This window comes from Hyperoodon ampullatus, assembly GCF_949752795.1.
Source record: "Hyperoodon ampullatus genome assembly, chromosome: 6".
NCBI classification, from domain to species: domain Eukaryota; kingdom Metazoa; phylum Chordata; class Mammalia; order Artiodactyla; family Ziphiidae; genus Hyperoodon; species Hyperoodon ampullatus.
In genome coordinates this window covers 126214607-126233760 of record NC_136919.1, presented here as the reverse complement: position 1 = coordinate 126233760, position 19154 = coordinate 126214607, and the positions used below count along the sequence as shown (strand labels likewise).

Here is a 19154-nt window from a genome sequence, read left to right as displayed (position 1 = left end):
CCGACCACCAGCCGAGGCGGCCCCACGGGGTCTGGAGCACTGGAGTCTGAGGAGGGCTCTGGCCCGCGGCCGCCCGGCAAGGCCTGCGGGCAGGCGGCGCTGGAGAAGCGCGTGCTCCGTGCGCAGGACGCCGGACACCGCCCCGACCGCTGCTTCCCTGCGAGCGCCGGGCACTGTGCACGCCTGAGCGCGGTCTGTGCACCGCCGTGTCTGCGGTGAGCAGACCGTCCGGTTACAATAGTAACTTACACTTAGCTGGCTTGCTCACGTCCTAAACAGACTTCTCGAAGTAAAGAAGGCTATTTTGAAGATCAGTGCAAAAGAATTTTTAAGGAATCAGGAATCTTGATTTGGAACACAGACTTGACTTTGTTATTTTACTTTTATTACTCTGCATTTATTTAATATATCCTATTAATACGTTTGCACCGACTTTCAATATAAATTAAATGTTTACATAAAATCATTTCGGCTCCAATAAAACTGTAAAAAGATTGCTGTTTAAGGTGCAATAAACATTTAAAACATTTAAAAAGGACAAATTATAGAAATCAACATGAATCCAGTGACATTTAAAATGCTCACGGTATTCCCCACAAAACAGTTCAATGCAAAGTAGGCGTCATCTGATGTTTTCACTCAGTTTGTGTCTTAATCTCTAATCTCAGGCAAACATCTTAAGACTAATGCTTAACCTGTTCCTTGTAAAGACATTTAACTCACTGTTACTGCATATTTACTTATTTATGATTGTTCATAATTATTAGTTTTCTAAAATGTCAGGCAAGAATATTATTATTGCTGTTTTTAAGTAGCCTGCTAAACTGTTTTTGTGGATTTAAAAAAACAAAACAAACAAAAACAAAAAACAAAACACTTCCACTTCCTAAGCTGATGAGATCTACGCAGCTTACAACTGTACCAGGTGTTAAAACAGTAAGGGTTAACCCTCACCATCTTTGAGAACTTCCACAGGATGGGTCAACTGTCCACACCTGCACTTGCATTTTATTGAGCCCAGTGGCTCAAGGAGGAGCAATGCCACTCAGAGAAACCAAATTCCACATTCATTTCAACCTGTAAATCAAATGACTGTCTAAGGGGCAAAAGGGATACAATGTTTAACTCTAGCAGGGCTGCTGAGGTATTGACACCTACCCATGCCCTGTAAATACTCTTACTTTGGCAATGGCCTCCAAGGTTAACTTCTGGAGTATTCAGCCTGATACAACAAAACAACTAATGACAATTAGACCATATAATTTTTCCCACTTTTGCCACAAAATGTATAAATTAAGATAACATCTGTTTATATCACTTGCAAAATGCCTATACAGTCAGCTCTCCACATCCATGACTTCCACATCCATATTCAACCAACCACGGATAGAAAATATTTTTTAAAAAATTCCACAAATTCCAAAAATACACTGCATTTCCACTGTACTTCAATTATTTACACAACCTTGTCACTGTGTTAGGTATTATGCATTATCTAAAGATGATTTAAAGTATACGTAGGTTAGTGGGAAGCAGCCGCATAGCACAGGGAGATCAGCTCGGTGCTTTGTGACCGCCTGGAGGGGTGGGATAGGGAGGGTGGGAGGGAGGGAGACGCAAGAGGGAAGGGATGTGGGAACAGATGTATATGTATGACTGATTCACTTTGTTATAAAGCAGAAAACTAAAAAAAAAAAAGTATACATAGGTTATATGCAAATACTATGGAGGCTGCGGTATGTAAGGGACTGGAGCATCTGAAGACTCGGGGGCTCCTAGGGCAGATCCCTGTGGGTACCGAGGGTGACTACACACTAACACTGCTGCAGCCTGGAAGGTACGTGTCATTTAGAAAGCACAGCTGGTCACATACTGTCCTCTACAGACATATTCATATAAAGATGGAAATCAACATTTGTAGCATCAGTAGGTTTGATTAGCGAATGCAGGTATAACACTGTGTGCCCTTGACTCTAATAATAGCCGTATCAGTTGGCTACATGGTGAGCTGCAAGCCTCCGTCCACCACCAGGACGTGCCCGGTAATGTACGGAGACTCCAAAAGAAACACAACTGCATGGGCCACATCAAGGGGGTCTCCAAACCTCCCAAGGGGGATGTTTTTCTTTAAATGTTCTTCTTTCAAGTCTTTCGTCATATCTGTATGAACAAATCCTGAAAGAGAAATGTTTGCTCATTTAGTTGAAAAGGGCAGACACTAAGACGCTTGCTCAATTTCAAAAAAAATAAATAAATTCGCTGATGAAAATTTGAGATGATTAGTAAACCTTGTTTAGGAAATACAGAGTTTTGCTAGCAATCAGTACCCAAGCACTCATTTTTTATTCAATTTAACCCAATGAACATTTACTGAATGCTAAAATATTTGACCCAACTCGTAGCACAATATGATTGGATAGATATAAACATAAATAAAATTCCATTCCTTAAGGAACCTGTAACCTAGGGAGGAAACACTCACTTGCACCCCTAATTATAACAAAAGGAACTTGGGTGAATATCCTGATAGAGGTGAACACAAAGAACCACACAAGTGATTAATTTTCACTTGATTAGGGGAGGAGTGGGGTAGTAGAGAGAAGGAAAGCATCACAAACGTGGTCACATGACCTGATTTGGCAGTTCTGTCAAAAATCAGTTTCATGTGCTATATCTAAGATAGCTGATGATTAGAAAGACCAGTATTTCCAATGTTCCTGTAAGAAAAAAATCTAATGGAATTATCCAATCCTGATGCAAGCATACACAGAAAATTTTAAACTTTTAAAGTTAACACGGCAGCGCTGTGTGCAGTAAGGCTCGCAGAGAACATGTTCTCAAGCAGCAAGAGCTGTAGTTAAAGCGCCATAACACGTGGAGCACCAGCTCTAAATGGTTCATAGCACAGAAGAACTGCATATCTGTTACGGAAATCTTGTGAGATTCGTCTGATACATATGAATACATATTACCAATAACTTCTATAATCAGTATTCTGTACGCTACTCATCATTTAGACTTAAAAAAAGAAGGCAAAGTACAGCTGTGATGAAACCGCGTCACGGGTGCGCTGTGAGCGAAGCTCCACCTACAGGAAGATCCCAGTACTGCACGGGCTGCGGCTACCCAACAAGCAGGGTCGCAGGGCCCCCGGATCCGAAGCCTCTGGAAACACTTCAGGGTCAAAGGTGCCCCAGAAAGTGAATCAGGAAGAGACTGCACTTCACATGCTTACAACGCCGACTGAATAAATCACGAATCTAACATTTACATATCCAGGTCATCTTCTCAAAGAGTTCATGATACAATTATTTACTCTAAGGTTGTTTTGAATTCTAGCAAAATTGGCATAAAATATTTCCCCACTAACTCCCAACCCTCGGCAGAAAATCAATAGTGCATTTTAATCTTAAAAAACAAAACAGACCTCAATAAACTACAGTAAAAACGCGCTGCAAGAAAGACCTCGTGACTACCGGTTAGCTCAACTTCTCGGTGGCTCTGCTGACGTCTTCTCAGAGGTGGCATTTCGTGGCAAGCAGGGCACTGGGTGAGGACGCCCCCCACTAGCTTCCGTCCCCCGCTCTCCTGTACTCTGCAAGCTAACAGCTGGGCAGCACGCACCATCTAAACTGCAGGCTGCTCCTGTCTCGTCAAACAGGGGCAGAAGACTGAGAATGGCAGACTTCAGCTCTACATAGCTACGACTCCAGGATGAAGGTACGCCTCATCACGGGTCGTCGTATTTCCCCTCAAAGGCCCTCAGTTCTTACACTGCAGCCGCGTGGCTGGAAGAGCTCCTGTTCAGCAAGCACAGGTGGATGCTCATCCGGGTTGTTACTCAGGCTGTGCTGAAGGGAATTGAGGTGCCCAGCTTCTGGGGGATGTAAGGCCACGCGGTCTGTGAGAGGCCACCGGAAGTGTTTTTACCGTGGGAAAAAGGCAGATCTGGAACAGGGCGCGAGGTGCGGGAAGGCAGACCACAGACAGGAAGGGAGATTCAGGCAGTGAAACGGGGAGAAGGCAGGCAGGCCTCTGCCACGGAGATGCGGCCGTGGGACAGACCTGGTCCTCCAGAGACAGCCACGGGAGCCAGCCACCGCGGCAGACAGACTGACACACGCGTGCTTCTGACAGGAGACAGGCCTCGTCCAGACACCACGGCCTGGACTCACGTCCGTGAGGGGTCAGATCTGACGAGGAGAGAGTGGAGCCCGCGGGTCCAGCACAGCGTCAGGCTGCTCAGGCCCCCGCCCCGCGGGCCGGCTCTCCCTCCACTGCTCCCACCGAGTGGAGGATCAGGGCGTCATTTCACGGGGGCGTTCCACGGCCTCTCCCACTGGGAACGGACAGCTGGATAGACAGGCCTCACAGGACAGCTGCCGGCCAGCGCTGGACCCTGTGCTGAAGGCCTAAAAGTGCAGTTGGGGGCGGAGGCCAGGCTGAGAGGGAGGGAAGCCGTCCCCAACGCTGGCTTCTCCTGGACCACGATGTCGGATACAGAGAGCAGGAACCTGTCCCAGACGCAAGCACCGTCCTCTCACTGTCAGCAGCTTTTTTTTCTTCTTAAATTAATAGACTTTATTTTTTAGAGCAGCTTTAGGTTTACAAAAAAACTGATCAGAAAGTGGAGGGAGTCCCCACATACCTCATAAAACACTGCCTTCCCCCTGCACCCCCCAATTATTAACACCCTGCCTTAGCGCACTGCATCTGGTGAACCAGCACTCATACGCTATTAAGTGAAGTCATGGTTTACCTCAGGGGCCGCCCTTTGGGTTGGACGGGTCTATGTTCTGACAAATGCATCTCATCATGTATCCACCACTACAGTCTCACACAGAGCAGTTTTACTAAAACTAAAACTCTATCTGCAGCTTCTTCAAATTCATATATATCGTCCCCTAATTTATCAGAAATCAAAAAAAAACCATGAAGCTAGTCTCTAGCGATAAAGTAGTCCAGGCTCTACCAGATTTCACTATCATTTTATGCTACAGCTCATGAATTACATGGTCCTGAATTCTAAATACATCCACAACCAGGGCACTGCATATAAAGTCTCCTAGACTCTCTATCAGATCTCGTAGGACCTGAGCAGAGATATTAGTAGTTTGTAAACACTGCACACACCCGTTTTTGTGCTTGTGTTGTTTCCCAATGTATGATCTCTCCTCGGCCCCTGAGGATGCTCTCCCATAGCATTCTCCCACTTTATTTATAAAGCTCTGGAAATTTCACTTTACTACTCATTTTACTACATATATATTTACAACACCTTTCAAGCTGGGTTATAAAAATTACAGACTCCCAGTTGGTGCCACTGTCCACAGACGACGTCACTGTGGATCACCTATGGGAGTTAGAGGCTTCGGCGGGCTGCAAAGCTGTCACTCCTCAAGCCAGCGAGAGAACTGAGCAACAGGCGCTCGGCTACCTGAGAACGAGGACACCGCTGCTGCGGCTCCACACCCGTGACGACACGCTCAGTGCACTTCTGAAAGACGGGAGCCCTTGAGGAACAGGATACGCTTTCTCAGAAAAGCAGGTGTGTGGTTCTTGTCCAGTGACCGCTTATATTGGGTCAGCTCCCAAGGAAATGTACTTCCTTGACCCATTTCTGGCTACCTATAGAGTATAAATAAACAGCATCTCACTTCCATATGACCTGGTCACTATTTTAGTCTTGAATATTTTGATATACAGCAGAGAGCTTATATTTAAATAAGACGCCAGGACTTTAGCCAGTTTTAGACACCAGTACTACCAATTGTGGGATGTGCACTGCCTAATACGGCTCTCTGCTTAGATGTCCATTCTCTGATATAAGTTCCTAGGACCTAGAAGGAATTAAAATAATCCAAGACACTTTTTTAGGGAGATAAAACAAGGTTGTTGCCAAAATCTAGACCAAGATTTTAACCAGAACAAATTTGTATGTTCTAATATTACGCTTGTAAAAGTGTACAGGGAAGCAATGTAAAAAATCAACACCACACTGAACAGCACACAACAGCACCTAAAGCAATATCTGTTTTAAGTAGCTGCAAGCTTCTGCAAGCATCTGCCAGCAAGACTTTGTCCCAGGAGTAAACATAAAAGCTCTGCAACTAAAAAAAAGGGAGGAGAGGGAGCAAAACACTTAGGGTGCCCTGTAGAAACACACGACTGCTGTACCATCTGTCCAGATGTTAAGGGCACATACCCTTTGAGCCCTGGCAGGTTCAGTCCCAAGATGACACTCATATATATACTCACACATGTGCAAAATAAATCACTTACAAGTATCGTCACTGCATTACTAGTCAGACCAGCAAAAGATCAGAAACAACCGAAGTGCCCAATGAGAGGCACAGGTTAAATGAATTACAGTGCACCCATAAAACAGACATTATTATCTTTTAACTCAGCCATTAAAAATAGCAAAGCAGTCACAAAAGACGACACTTCGTATGACAGGGACAGAAAGTAGATGAGTGGTTGCTAAAGGCTGGGGAGAGTGGAGAGAAATGGGGAGAGAATGCTCATGGCTACAGGGTTTCTTTTGGGATGATGAAAATATGACGTTCTCAAATGTATCACGGTGATGATGGAAGAATTCTGTGACTACACTAAACCCACTGAATTGGACACTTTAAATGGGTGAATGATGAGATATGTGAGTTATATTTCCATAGAGCTGTTATTTTAAAAAGTGAACCAGTCCTCTATATGGAAGATTGTTCTATGAGTAAAGCAAGGTACAGAACATTGTGAATAGTACGATCAATTTGTGTTTTCTTAAAAATATGTATTGTGAGGAAAAATGTTGCCTGCCATATCAGTAAACAAAGTGGTGGTCCAGTGGTTAGGACTCTGTGCTTCCACTGCAGGGGGCACGGATTCAATCCCTGGTCTGGGGACTGAGATTCCACAAGCCTCGGCGCCAAAAAAAAAGTAAACAAAGGCTGTTGCAGCCATCAAGCCACTACAGCTGCCCCCAGCGGTGAGCCCTGAGGGGACTCAGGATGGGATAGATAGGAAAGCACAGGACGCTGGCCCCAGAGAGGTGAGGTTCACATCAAAGGAATGATTCCAGTGAGCCCAGACTTTGCATCTTTCCATACACAGAAAAGCGCTAAACTCCTTAACTTGAGATTTCTGGTTTTCTTTAATGAACAGTCATTTTTGATGTTCCGACCACCTGGTGTTTGTTGCAAAAACTCCTCTACATCCTGGCTCCCCCCTTACCTCTTGGGAGCAGCCCCTCGGAGCTGTCTGAGAGGCTGCCTCCCAGGCTTAAGTCCTCAGAAAGTCTGCCAAATGAAACCTAATTCTCAACTTTTAGGTTGTGCTTTTTTTTTCAGTCGACAGTATATATATATATATATATATATATATATGCTCTACTGACTTATATATGAAATACAGAGAGAACTAGCTGACTGTGGTTGGTTGCCTCTGAGGAAGGAACTGAATGGCTAGAGAAGACTCACTTTTCACTCTATGCCTTTTTGTACTTTTGAATTTTGTACATGCTTGTGTTATCTATTGAAAACACATTTTTAAAAGCAACGTTATCGGGCTTCCCTGGTGGCACAGTGGTTGAGAGTCTGCCTGCCGATGCAGGGGACACGTGTTCGTGCCCCAGTCCGGGAAGATCCCACATGCCGCAGAGCGGCTGGGCCCGTGAGCCATGGCCGCTGGGCCTGCACGTCTGGAGCCTGTGCTCCGCTACGGGAGAGGCCACAGCACTGAGAGGCCTGCATACTGCAAAAAAAAAAAAAAAAAAAAAAAAAAAAAAAAAAGTACTGTATCCAATATAGTTTCAATTTATCAAATATTCTGTTTCTCGTATTCAATATTTTCCAATCAGTAACATTTATCCATGATGAGAAATTTATAGTTAATGTAATACCAAAGCTTAGCAACTAATTCACCTTTAAAAAGTTTAAAATATTAGGCAGCAAATGATAGCCTAATTTATTATTTTGCTTGTCCCTTATTTTTCCTATTATGATTTGCTTTCTAACTGTTTTTAACTTAATTGGAAACTCCATTTGCAGGTGACGAGGAAAACTAACATTAAAAATAAACATATCAATTCTGATGTTTATCAACTCTGTTAAAGAATCTGAAGAATCTAGTTGAAATTACTATCTAAAATAAAGTTAATAAATAATCCATAGACTCGATTTAATGCTACCATTTCAACTTGTACTTTGCTTCTAATGAATGAAGCATATTCACACCATGCTCACAGCACAGCCACTATAATACATTACACTACGGCCAAGACAATAAAGGCCACCCTACTCAGCGTCCACATTTCTTAGCAACAGGTTTTTTCTCTCCTTCAGTGTAAACTGCACTAGAAAGTAAGATCTTTAGGGAAGGCTATACACACACACATCCCTAACACTCATAAAATTTCCCTTTATATACAAGCTGCATTTGCACTAGTTAGCCTGTTGCCTTGACAACTAATTAACTCTGACAAAACTAAGCATTCCTTCTCCAGCGTTTCCACAGCATCACAGGGGGACCTGCCTGGCATTCACCACATGGCCCTGTAACTATCTGTCTATACACCTGTCTTTCCCACTGTGCTTCTTTCCTTGTGGCAGAAATAGCTTATTCGTGTTTGTGATTTTGGAGCGTTGCCAGCCCTCACATACAGGAGACACTCAGGAAGTCGGCTGAATGAATGATTAGAATCAGGATTAGGAACACTTGCACTACCCTGAAACCACCCAGCTTTGGGATCATCGTGACCTAGAGTTAACTCTTCATCACCCACACTACTGCACTCCCTAAAAAAGAGGGAAGCACATACATGCTGCCCCAAACCATAAATATACTCTGTACATGGTTAAACTCGGCTAACACGAAAATCAATCAGGCTGCACAAAGCACACACACAGAAAGCAGTGCCAAGACCACAATGCAGCTTTGAGATTTTCTTTTTTTTCCCCCCAAAAATGAATGTATCTAAATCGAGTCATTTATCAAATGTTCATGGATTTGGAATGCTTGAACTCAGCTGGTCTCTGACTAAACAATGAATTGGGATGAAGGAACGCTGTAGAGCAAGAGGCCTGCCAGGACATTCCAACAATTCCCTGGTCCCTGCTGGTTCAGCACTGGTGCCAAACGCAACACCAGCTCTAGGGCCCACAGAGCAGAGCAGCCAGGGTGAACTGCAGCCTCCTCCTTACGAGCCCCCAGCGGGCCAGCCCCAGTGCCCACAGCAAGCTGGGACAAAGGTCCCACGGCGCCTGGCAGAGACACAGGAGAACACTCACTGTCCTCAACAATCCACTAACCAAACCTTCTATCACACCAGCTAATGAGTGATGATGTAGATTTGAGTTTTAGCACCTTTTTATTAGTCTCTTAACTAATCCAGGAGATTTTTATCAACTAGTAATTTGTCAAAAGGCAAATAATGTAAAGGTAAAAGTTATAAAATTGGAAGATTCCTGATATTTTAGACAGAACATAATAGCAAAAGAACAAAAAGACCTAAATCTTGTAATGATATAAAACAAATCTAAGGGGCCATAATTTTCAAGCCTTATTAGCTGGCAATCAACAGGTAACGCTTTTGTAACAGTTCCACCAAAAACCAGCTGTGGGACCTTGGGCAACTCACTCTGTCTCTTGGGGCCCAGTCTTCTAAACAGTTAAGATGACTAGAATAAATCATCACTAAGATCCTGTCCACCTAACATTATCCCATAATCAGTGCAAAATTTAAAAATAAAGATCTTATATAAAATATAAGGTACAAGAAATTTTTTTCTAGGCACCAGTTCATTACTTGGTTTTTTTCACAACCATTTTAGAACTACTCATTTTAGAACTATTTCTAATCATTTTAGAAGTATTCAGGTTCTAAACTACTCTTATCTATGAGTATCAATTCACAGGCTAATTAACGGCTTCCTTCTCCATAAAGCAAAAACCATAATCAATAGTTATTTTAATAAGTTTTAGATAAACACACAAACGTGTGTCTGACAAATACGTAATTGTGTGTGTGTGTGTGCTCTGGCATGCATCTGGGCTGGGCGAAGTGCACACTTTCTCACGCTGCCACGCTCTCGTGTCCCCCGTGCTCTGTGAGCCACCCCAGCTGTCTACACCTCCGGGGAGCAGCTTGGGACCGGCTCCACTGCCACAGAGCTCACACGAGAACCAACAGCCCGACATCAACCCGTTCAATTCGTGGACTTGTCAACTCTTTTGGAAAAAAAAAAAAAGACTAAACGTCAGCCTTGGACAGGTCTTTTCTACTTTTTTGTTTATTCTGTTATCTGCAAATTTGTACCAACATATAAATGGTTCTACTATCCAGAGACGTGATTTCTGAGGTCACCGCTGGGACCGGAGGCTATGTTTGGATACTGAACTGCACTGTTTTCTTAAAACCAGAGTCTACTTTGTTACCCAGGTCTGCTTGTAAACTGTGGAACCCCAGATATTTGAGGCAGCTTCCATAATTTTCATTTTGTGTATCTAACTGGACCAGTACTAACTTTATATGTGCTTAACTGGTTTATACACCTTGGGACGCTACCTGGTACGTTTCTGACTCATCTTAGAAGCACCGTACTTTGTACTCACACTCTCAATGGTTCTGGCCTTTTCCGACAGGACAGTGACAGGACAGTCCCGGAGACTCTGCCTTTCACATTTGGGAGCACCTGATACGTTTTCACGTACATACTCTAAAGTGCTCGCACCTGCCCCCACCATCCTGTGGACTCCGCGCACCCACAGTGCTGTCTTCTGGCGCCTGCATGCTCGCTGGCTGTTTCAGTTACTCCCGGGAGCCTCAAAACGTGTGGACATCAGAAAGGGAGACGTGTGTCTAAAACTGGAGCTTTGGGGCAATGTAACTTTTTTGAATTGCGCTGCACCAGTTTTTCCTCCTAATCCTGTGCCTGTTCTGGTCCAGGCGGAGGCTGGTTCTGCAGCTCTGCCTTGAAGGAGTGCGTCCACAGTCACTCCACCGCCTCTCCCTTCTGCCCTGAAGGTCACCCGGCACACAGTGGAAATCCAAGTTTAAAATGGGACTTCAGTCTTTTGTAGAATGCTTTGTGTTCATGGGTGCAGATGGCTACCAAACGGAATAAACTTGGTTACAAACTGGGGCAACTAATTTGAAAAGCAACAAACCAGCTCTAAGTTGTACATTCGGATTTGTTTTAAAAGTCTTAGCAGAAGTTGGAGAGCTTCTTTATCCTTTAGCAACCTAAACTATAATTCCCATCATTCTGTTTCAATATTTTCCAATTACCTGTAACAGACCAACCAGGCTAAGTTGGCTTTGCGTCCTATTTAATCCATCCATATTTTCGACTCGCGTGGAGGGCCTCAAGTCAGCACAGTGAAAGGAACAGGTGCGCTTTATAAAACGCTCCCTCGCCTTCTTCAGGAGGCTCTGACTGCCGCGGTCCCGAGCCCACATCACATCTGCTTTGTCTTCCAGGTGACCTGCGCCCTGCTGGCTTGGTCTTCCTACAGGCTTCACAAGAACACCAGTGTTCCTGAGGGATTCTCCACAGGCAGCCAGCTCTACTTCGAGCCCCACCCGCCCTGTGACTTCTACTCCTGAAGATTCCTTAAATTCCCACCTCTCTAACCACGTTCACTGTCGGCCGCTCCCAAACAGGTCGGATTTTAGCAGCCTGAGCTCCTCTGGGAATATACCTCCTGCACACGGGCTAGAACCTGTGGGGGCCGACGTGCGTGCCCTCACTTCTGTTACCACGTGCCACCACTGCCCCCCCCACACCACCACACAGCAGGCCTCAGAGCGCCTCCTTCGCTCACCAAAGAGGCAACCACAGCTAAAATCACTGTCACAACCTACTACTTCCCAGAGTGACTTTTCAAAAGATGTTTCTTCCTCCTAAGTCTGCGTAAAATATCTTTTCTCCTTCAAAATTTTCTTTGTGTTGAAATTCTAACGTGAATACGGGGTAGCTCTCTGGGGCACAGTGACACCCAGTGAAAGGCATCTTCTCCATTTTGGAGACAAACATATGTGACCTCCGATCATTCTTTTTCTGTACAAACACTGGCTTTCTGCAGTACAGGCAGACCTCGTTTTATTGCACTTTGCAGACACTGTGTTTTTTACAAGTTGAAGGTTTTGGGCAACCCTGGATCAAGCAAGTCTATTGGTGCCATTTTTCCAATAGCATTTGCTCACTTCATGTCTCTGTGTCATATTTTGGTAATTCTCACAATATTTCAAACTTTTTCATTATTACTGTATTTGCTGTGGTATCTGTAATCAGTGATCTTTGATGTTAGCACTACAACTTGACTTGAAGGCTCAGGTGATGGTTAGCATTTTTTAGCAATAAAGTATTTTTCAATTAAGGTATGAACACTGTTTTTATAGATATAGTGTTACTGCGCACTTAATAGACTGTAGCATAGTGTAAACACAGCTTATATATGCACTGGGAAACCAAAAGGTTTGTTGACTCGCTTCATTGTGACATGCACTCTACTGCGGTGCCTGGAACAGAACCAGCAGTGTCTCTGAGGTCACCAGTATGTCAGTTGTTGTAGGGGATTACTGCATGAAATGTGCAAATGACATCATCTACATAGCCTTGTTGGATTACCTCCTCTGGTTCACACTGTTATTAAAAGCACATTGTATTATAGAGCTATTCAGATATTTTAGATATAAAGATGTGTTATTTCTTTAATCTAGACGTATGGAATACATTAGGTAATAGATGCATTACTTGGAAAGTTCTGCTTTGACAAACTGACAAAGTCTAAATGAACAAATACTGTATCCCAGTGAGCAGCAAATCAATGAAACATCCCAAGAAGAGGAGAAAGACAATTAAAATGGAAACAGTTCTCCAAAGGGACACAACGTGGACCTGTTCACCTGCAGGGTGTATGCTACCAGTACTCCCCACCCCACTTACTTGAAATTCTTACATTCAGCTCTTGAGAGTTCTTAACTTAAATACAACTGACTTTAAATGAGAAGTTTCTCTTGTGGTTTTAGTACAGATGCAGCGTCCCGGCCCCCCGAGTCCCATCAGACCGAGGTCACGCCCTCCCGGGTGGCACTGCTCCAGGACTGAGTAACAGTGCGGGTCCCCTGCTCCTGTCCCAGCACCTCTGAGAACTGCCTGATGATGATGACGTACTTACAGACACAAAAACAGTCTACTGTTATTGTAAAAAGCCACAGACGCATATAAATTAAAGGAAAAAAGAAGTGCCCACTCACCTGGCGCAACTACATTCACTCTGATTTTCTTTCTTGCTACTTCTTTAGCAAGAGAGCGTGAGAACGCAACTAGCCCGCCTTTACTGGCGCTGTACACGGACTGGCCAGAACTGCCTTTTACACCTGCAACGCTTCCTGGAAAAAGAAATGAGAGCAAATTCAAACCAATTAATGGGGTTACTATTCTGAATGTTCAGATACTCTACAGTAAACAAGCAAGGTACAAACTATTCTACCCTGTCCTCTGCTAAAATTAGGAATCCTAACCATTGTCATTTGAGTAGTAAGACTTAGGGTCTGAGTCTCCTCAGATACACAGAGAAAACAGGATCCAAAAGAAGCTCACGGGAAGCCCTGAGTGCCAGGCAGGGGTTGAGAACGGATCCATTAAGTGACAGGAACCCATTCTCATCTCTGAGGAGGACAAACGTGATGAAAATTCTACAATAGTTACAAAGGCTTCCAATAGGACATGGTTAAAACCAGAAAAAAAAAGTCAGATAAAGGCTGATTTTATGATTCTACCACACACATAAGGAAGTATTTATTTCCACCTAAAATAAATAGTTTATCTGAGGATAAATCTTACTAAATTTCAACTACTATAAATCTAAATTAGCAAAGTTTCAATTGCACTCTATCTGTAAAATTGCAATTTAGTTACCTTCAGTGATGTATTAACCTGTACTGCCTACTATAAAGATTCTTGGGTGGCTTCATTTATATGAATATGAAAGAATAATTTATAATTCAAGTATCAACTGTATGGAAATAAATTCTTGCAGAAGAGAAATTGGGGAAATAATCTTCTCCACCAATAACCTGTACTTATGATATAAAAATTAATCAAGAGCCTCAGAAAATTTCTGAGAAAGTAATTTAATTTTAGAAAAAGAGAACATTGCAAATACTTCTCAAATTATAATCAACAAGTCCAATATTAAAATATTTAACCACGTTAGATGTCACATGCCAGTTAATGACAAAGGAAGAGAAATATGAAGCACAGAAAGAGAGAAAAGACACATCAGACACAGGAAACGCAGGTGGAGAGAGAAAGGGGTTTGGGGAGAAAGAAAAACAAGGAGAGACACAAAAAAGAAAGAACAACGCAGGCTTAAGAGGAAAGGCCGAGCATGAGGCTGGAGCAGCTTTATTTCACGCCATACGCTACAGTTCCCCTGTCAGAGTGATAACTTCTGAAATACAATGGACTTTCTCGCAGTTTAAAGTAGTCCCCTCTGTGATAAGAGTCCCCTTGTTTATTTTCAGTACTCTATTTTTATTTACTTTCAGCATGAATCTAAAAATTTGCATGTAAACAAAGGACTGATATGGGCTTTTTATATATATTTAAAAGGGGGATATTTTAGAGTTAAACAAATACACCCCACTTTATCAGGTGAAACATACAGGCCAGTGTACCAGCTTACAAGAACCTAAATCATATCTGGCTGTGTTAGAAGGCAAAGGTCAACTCATTTACTAAGCTTTTATAAGAAAACTGACCTCTCACATTTTTAAGGGTAAATGTCAAAAATGTTCTACTTCTTATTAGCACAGTATTCTTTCCTTTTCTCATTTTCAAAAAAGAAAAACCCTACATTCTGGCTTTAAAAACCCTTATATTCTGGTTTAAACCTTGTATATAAACCCTATATTCTGGCTTGGAAAGACATCTCCTGCATTAGAAAGAACAGGGTCACTGACTTTAACAGGGCAGCATCCCCCTTCTGTGGCCTTCTACAGTATCACCACTTAAAAGGCAGATGGCATGCTGCTATTTTCAAACTGTCAGACTGAAATACAACTTCAAGCCACTTTGCATTTTAAGGTCTATAGGCACATTCTACAGTCTGTCTGCCCCATGGGGCAGGTGAACTGAAGACTAGGAGTTACTTACATCCATCCTAAAAAACTGAAAAGGTTGTTCTCTTAAGAAAACCTCCTCTTAGACCTCTGAACTAGATTTATTAGTGACCCATGCAAGCGCTGTAGAAATCACTTTTTAGCCCCCACTATCAAAAAGTTTTTAATTTCTTGCCCAGTGTGAAAATGCGGTTTCACATAAAAATCAGGATGTTTGGACTTCCCTGGTGGCACAGTGGTTAAGAATCTGCCTGCCAATGCAGGGAACATGGGTTCAAGCCCTGGTCCGGGAAGATCCCACATGCCGCAGAGCAACTAAGCCCATGCGCCACAACTACTGAAGCCCGTGTGCCTAGAGCCTATGAGCCACAACTACTGAGCCCATGTGCCACAACTACTGAGCCTGCACTCTAGAGCCTGTGAGCCACAACTACTGAGCCCGTGTGCCACAACTACTGAAGCCCGCGCGCCTAGAGCCCGTGAGCCACAACAAGAGCAGCCACCGCAGTGAGAAGGCCGTGCACCACAATGAAGAGTAGCCCCCACTCACCACAACGAAAGCCTGCGCGCAGCAACAAAGACCCAACACAGCCATAAATAAATAAATAAATAAATGAATAATTTTAAAAGTTAAAAAAAGAACAGGATGTCCAACTTCTCTTAAAAAATCCAAATAGCTGGCCAAACTGCACCATGTTTGTGCACAGCAACCACCTGCTGGATCTGAGCCATTCCCCACTGGGCACCTTTTGTCATGTATCACCTGGCTCGTGCTGTCACTTTCCCAATGCCAGGTGGTGTCACTCATATAACACCTGCTTGACCACTAGAAGGATGTAAATGGGTGATTCCTGTTTTACAGATTAATCAGTTAAACTAATCCTTTTTCTACAGATAATAAAGATACATTCCGTCCAAGTTTCACAAGTAAATATGTTCCAAATTAGTTGATAACTTTCTTATGGTATATGAGACAATAATAAATCCACAGAGATCAGACTCACCCACATTCACAATGGACCCTGTCTGCTGTTTAATCATGGTCTTCATGGCAGCTCTACAGGTCAGCATGGAGCCCAAGAGGTTAGTATGAAGCTGAGACAGCATATCTTCGACATTTGTCCTTACTAAGAGGTTATCCCTACCAAAAACACAAAAACCATGTAATTTAAAATTGGGATAAAACAAAACAAATTAAAAAGTCAAGAAATATGTAACATTTTCCCTGAATGCAGAATACAAGAAGTGCTTTATATTTGAGCTAGAACACCTAGAGAGCACATTTTAAACTTGGTTTGAGGCACTGAAATAACAACTGATAAGCCAGAAAGGATCCCTTGGAGGACAGGCCCTGGCCCCACTCAGGTAGAGGGGCACATACCCCTAACTGCTCAAAGTAGGGCCACGTGGCCAAAATAGCTTGAATGAAGTAACTGCCACACTACGCCTTGCTTAGAAAGTAAATTTTTATATTATTCTAAATATTCTGTCCTAAATTCATTAAAAAAAAAAAAGAATACCCACTCTGATCCCATTAATATTAACTGAGAAAACATATATGGTGGCAGAGGTCAGGACCATGGTTACCTATAAGGAAGTACTAATTGGGAAGAAACTGAGAGAGCCTGCTAGGGTTCTGGAAAAGTTCTGCAGCTCAGTATGGGTGGTGATTACAATGTTAAAACTGAACTGTACCCTTACTATAATCTCAATATAAAAGAATGAAAAGAGTGCGTGGACAGATCAAGTGTCAAAATACAGTTTTTCTTCCAATGAGAAGTAAAACAAGTTAATTAATATGTTAACTCATATTATTCAAAGACATAGAAGGAAAAAAAGACATAGAAATGTACTTAACTTTGTGACCAACCTGTTAATTCCAGCTGCATTTACCAAGAAATTAACTCGACCTAAGTTCTTCTCTATCTCTTCAAATGTATTTTGAACATCATGTTCTTTGGCAACATCACAGCTCAATGCCAAATGATCTCCTATACAACAAAATTAGATCAGAATTGCTAATAAAGTATAACTTGAATTTAAAAATGGTTCAATACACATTTGTCAAGCATCTACTACGAGCTAGATCTGTTCTATCCAGAACATGAGATAAAACATGATTATGTCCCCGATTCCTGATTTCGTGGAGTTCAGTCTAATAAACTGGATGGGGGCAGGTGGGTAACAAGAAATAAAGTACTTTGTATGATTCATCTAACAATATTTATAGCTTTGACACTGACCCCATGCTATGCAATTCAGCAGTTTTCTCTGTTTTATATTTGTTTTTTTGAAACTTAACGTCTAATTCAGTTAGGTTTTTGATGAATTGGTTTCCTGGCCCTGAAATAAACTCTAAGATTTTTTTGTTTATGTCACATATATTATAATGACTATTGTTCAAGCCTGACCATTAGGAGAGATAAGACAAAGCGGAAGCTGTTAAAAAAAAAAAAAGCTAAAATTTTTTTACTAAAAACAACTCTTACCTGTTTTTTAAACGTATCTTTTTTTTGAAATGTTTAAATACCAAAAAAATTACCCTTCAAAGAAAGCATTTTTTTATTTAATAATACACCTTTTTAACACTCTTAACTGTAAATTTTTTTTAAAAAACTAAACAATTGTTTATCTTCTGGCTAACCTTGCCTAATACATTAACATTAAAATTATCTCCTTAAACATTCGAAGACAGTAGGTCATCCGGGAAGTGATACTTCCTGGGTGAAAACCAGTCACTCATGGACCACGTAATTCAAGGAAATGCAAGGCCCCAGAGCATCTGCCTCTCTCTCGGCTCTTACCTGAAGACACGCTGGACCCACAACCCCTGAAACCCAACAGCAGGTTTCATACTGTCCAGCCAACACTGATGGCGTGGGGTAGCCCAGAAGGACCCCCACGTTCTCGCCCCTCTGAATCTGAGCAAGAAGCATGGCTGAGATGCTCCCTGGTCCATAACGTACCCGCGGCCCACGTAATCACTTCGGTGAAGCCGTCGGTGACGTTCCTGTAAAGGTGCCCCCCGCCCCGGCCCCGACGGTGAAGCCGGTGCCCCTGCTCCCGGCCCGCCTACTACCTCAACAACAGCTGAGAGCTCGGACCCTCACAGCACCCTGTCTTCCTACCCTCCAGAAACTGAAATTCGCAGAGAAACTGACGATCCATTCCTAATAAACGGGGGGAAATGGAGTTTAAGTGCAATAACAAGGAATCTGGCGGAACAAATCTCATTGTCCCTTGGTGATGGTCACCAAAGCACCGTAGTGACGTCAGTGCCTTGGACACAGGAAAGCAAACACGGTACAGCCAGGACTGGAAGGGCCGCAAACGTCCTGGGCCGGCACTGCCTGCGCATGCGCACACGTACCGACGCGCAAGAACACGCAGGCGCGCCGGGAAGCCTCGCCAGACCGCGCCGCACCTGCGGCACGCACCCGCCGCACGCACCCGCCCCGCGCCCCACACGGTGAGCCCGACCGGCCCGGGGAGAAGGGCATCCACGACGGCTTCTCGGACCCGCACCGGCCGTGGCCCACACTCGCCGCGCGGAGGCGGGGCGCCCCCGGTCGGTACCCACCGCCCAGGTCCCCGGCCACGGCTCTGGCCCCCTGCAGATTCCGGGCGACGATGGCCAGTCGGTAGCCTCTCTGGGCCATCAAGCGGGCCACCGCCCTGCCGATGCCCCGGGAGCCTCCGAACACGGCGCACACCCTGTCCATCTGGGACGGGGAGCTGCAGACCCGGAGGAGGAGGGTACAAGGGCCGGCCCTTCCCACCGGCCTCGCGCCTTCACACCACAGCGGCTCCCACAAACCGAAGCGCCGCCCCAGGCCTCCCGCCGCCGGACTGGAGCCCGGGAGGGCGGAGGCGCCCAGAGCGCCCCGTCAGCACGTCACGTCGGCGCGCCGACGTCAGTGCGCAGAGGCTACGGGCGCCACGCCCTCCGCGGACGCGAGCGTGGGCGGGAGAGACCGGGGCGAGAGAGACGGAGCGCGAGAGCCAGCTGGAAGGGGCCGCGCTGCATGCT

General features: G+C 44.1%; 1 protein-coding gene across 1 annotated transcript; it reads right to left on the bottom strand.

Annotated features, from left to right (window-relative positions):
- Window positions 1-1996: 1996 nt before the first annotated feature.
- On the bottom strand, window positions 1997-18846 carry CBR4 (carbonyl reductase 4; the record flags this gene model as incomplete). The annotated part of the gene is made up of 5 exons (XM_079706251.1): window positions 1997-2175; window positions 13256-13390; window positions 16129-16265; window positions 16995-17115; window positions 18705-18846. 5 exons carry the CDS (start codon window positions 18844-18846, stop codon window positions 1997-1999), a joined length of 714 nt encoding a protein of 237 aa, XP_079562377.1.
- Window positions 18847-19154: the final 308 nt, after the last annotated feature.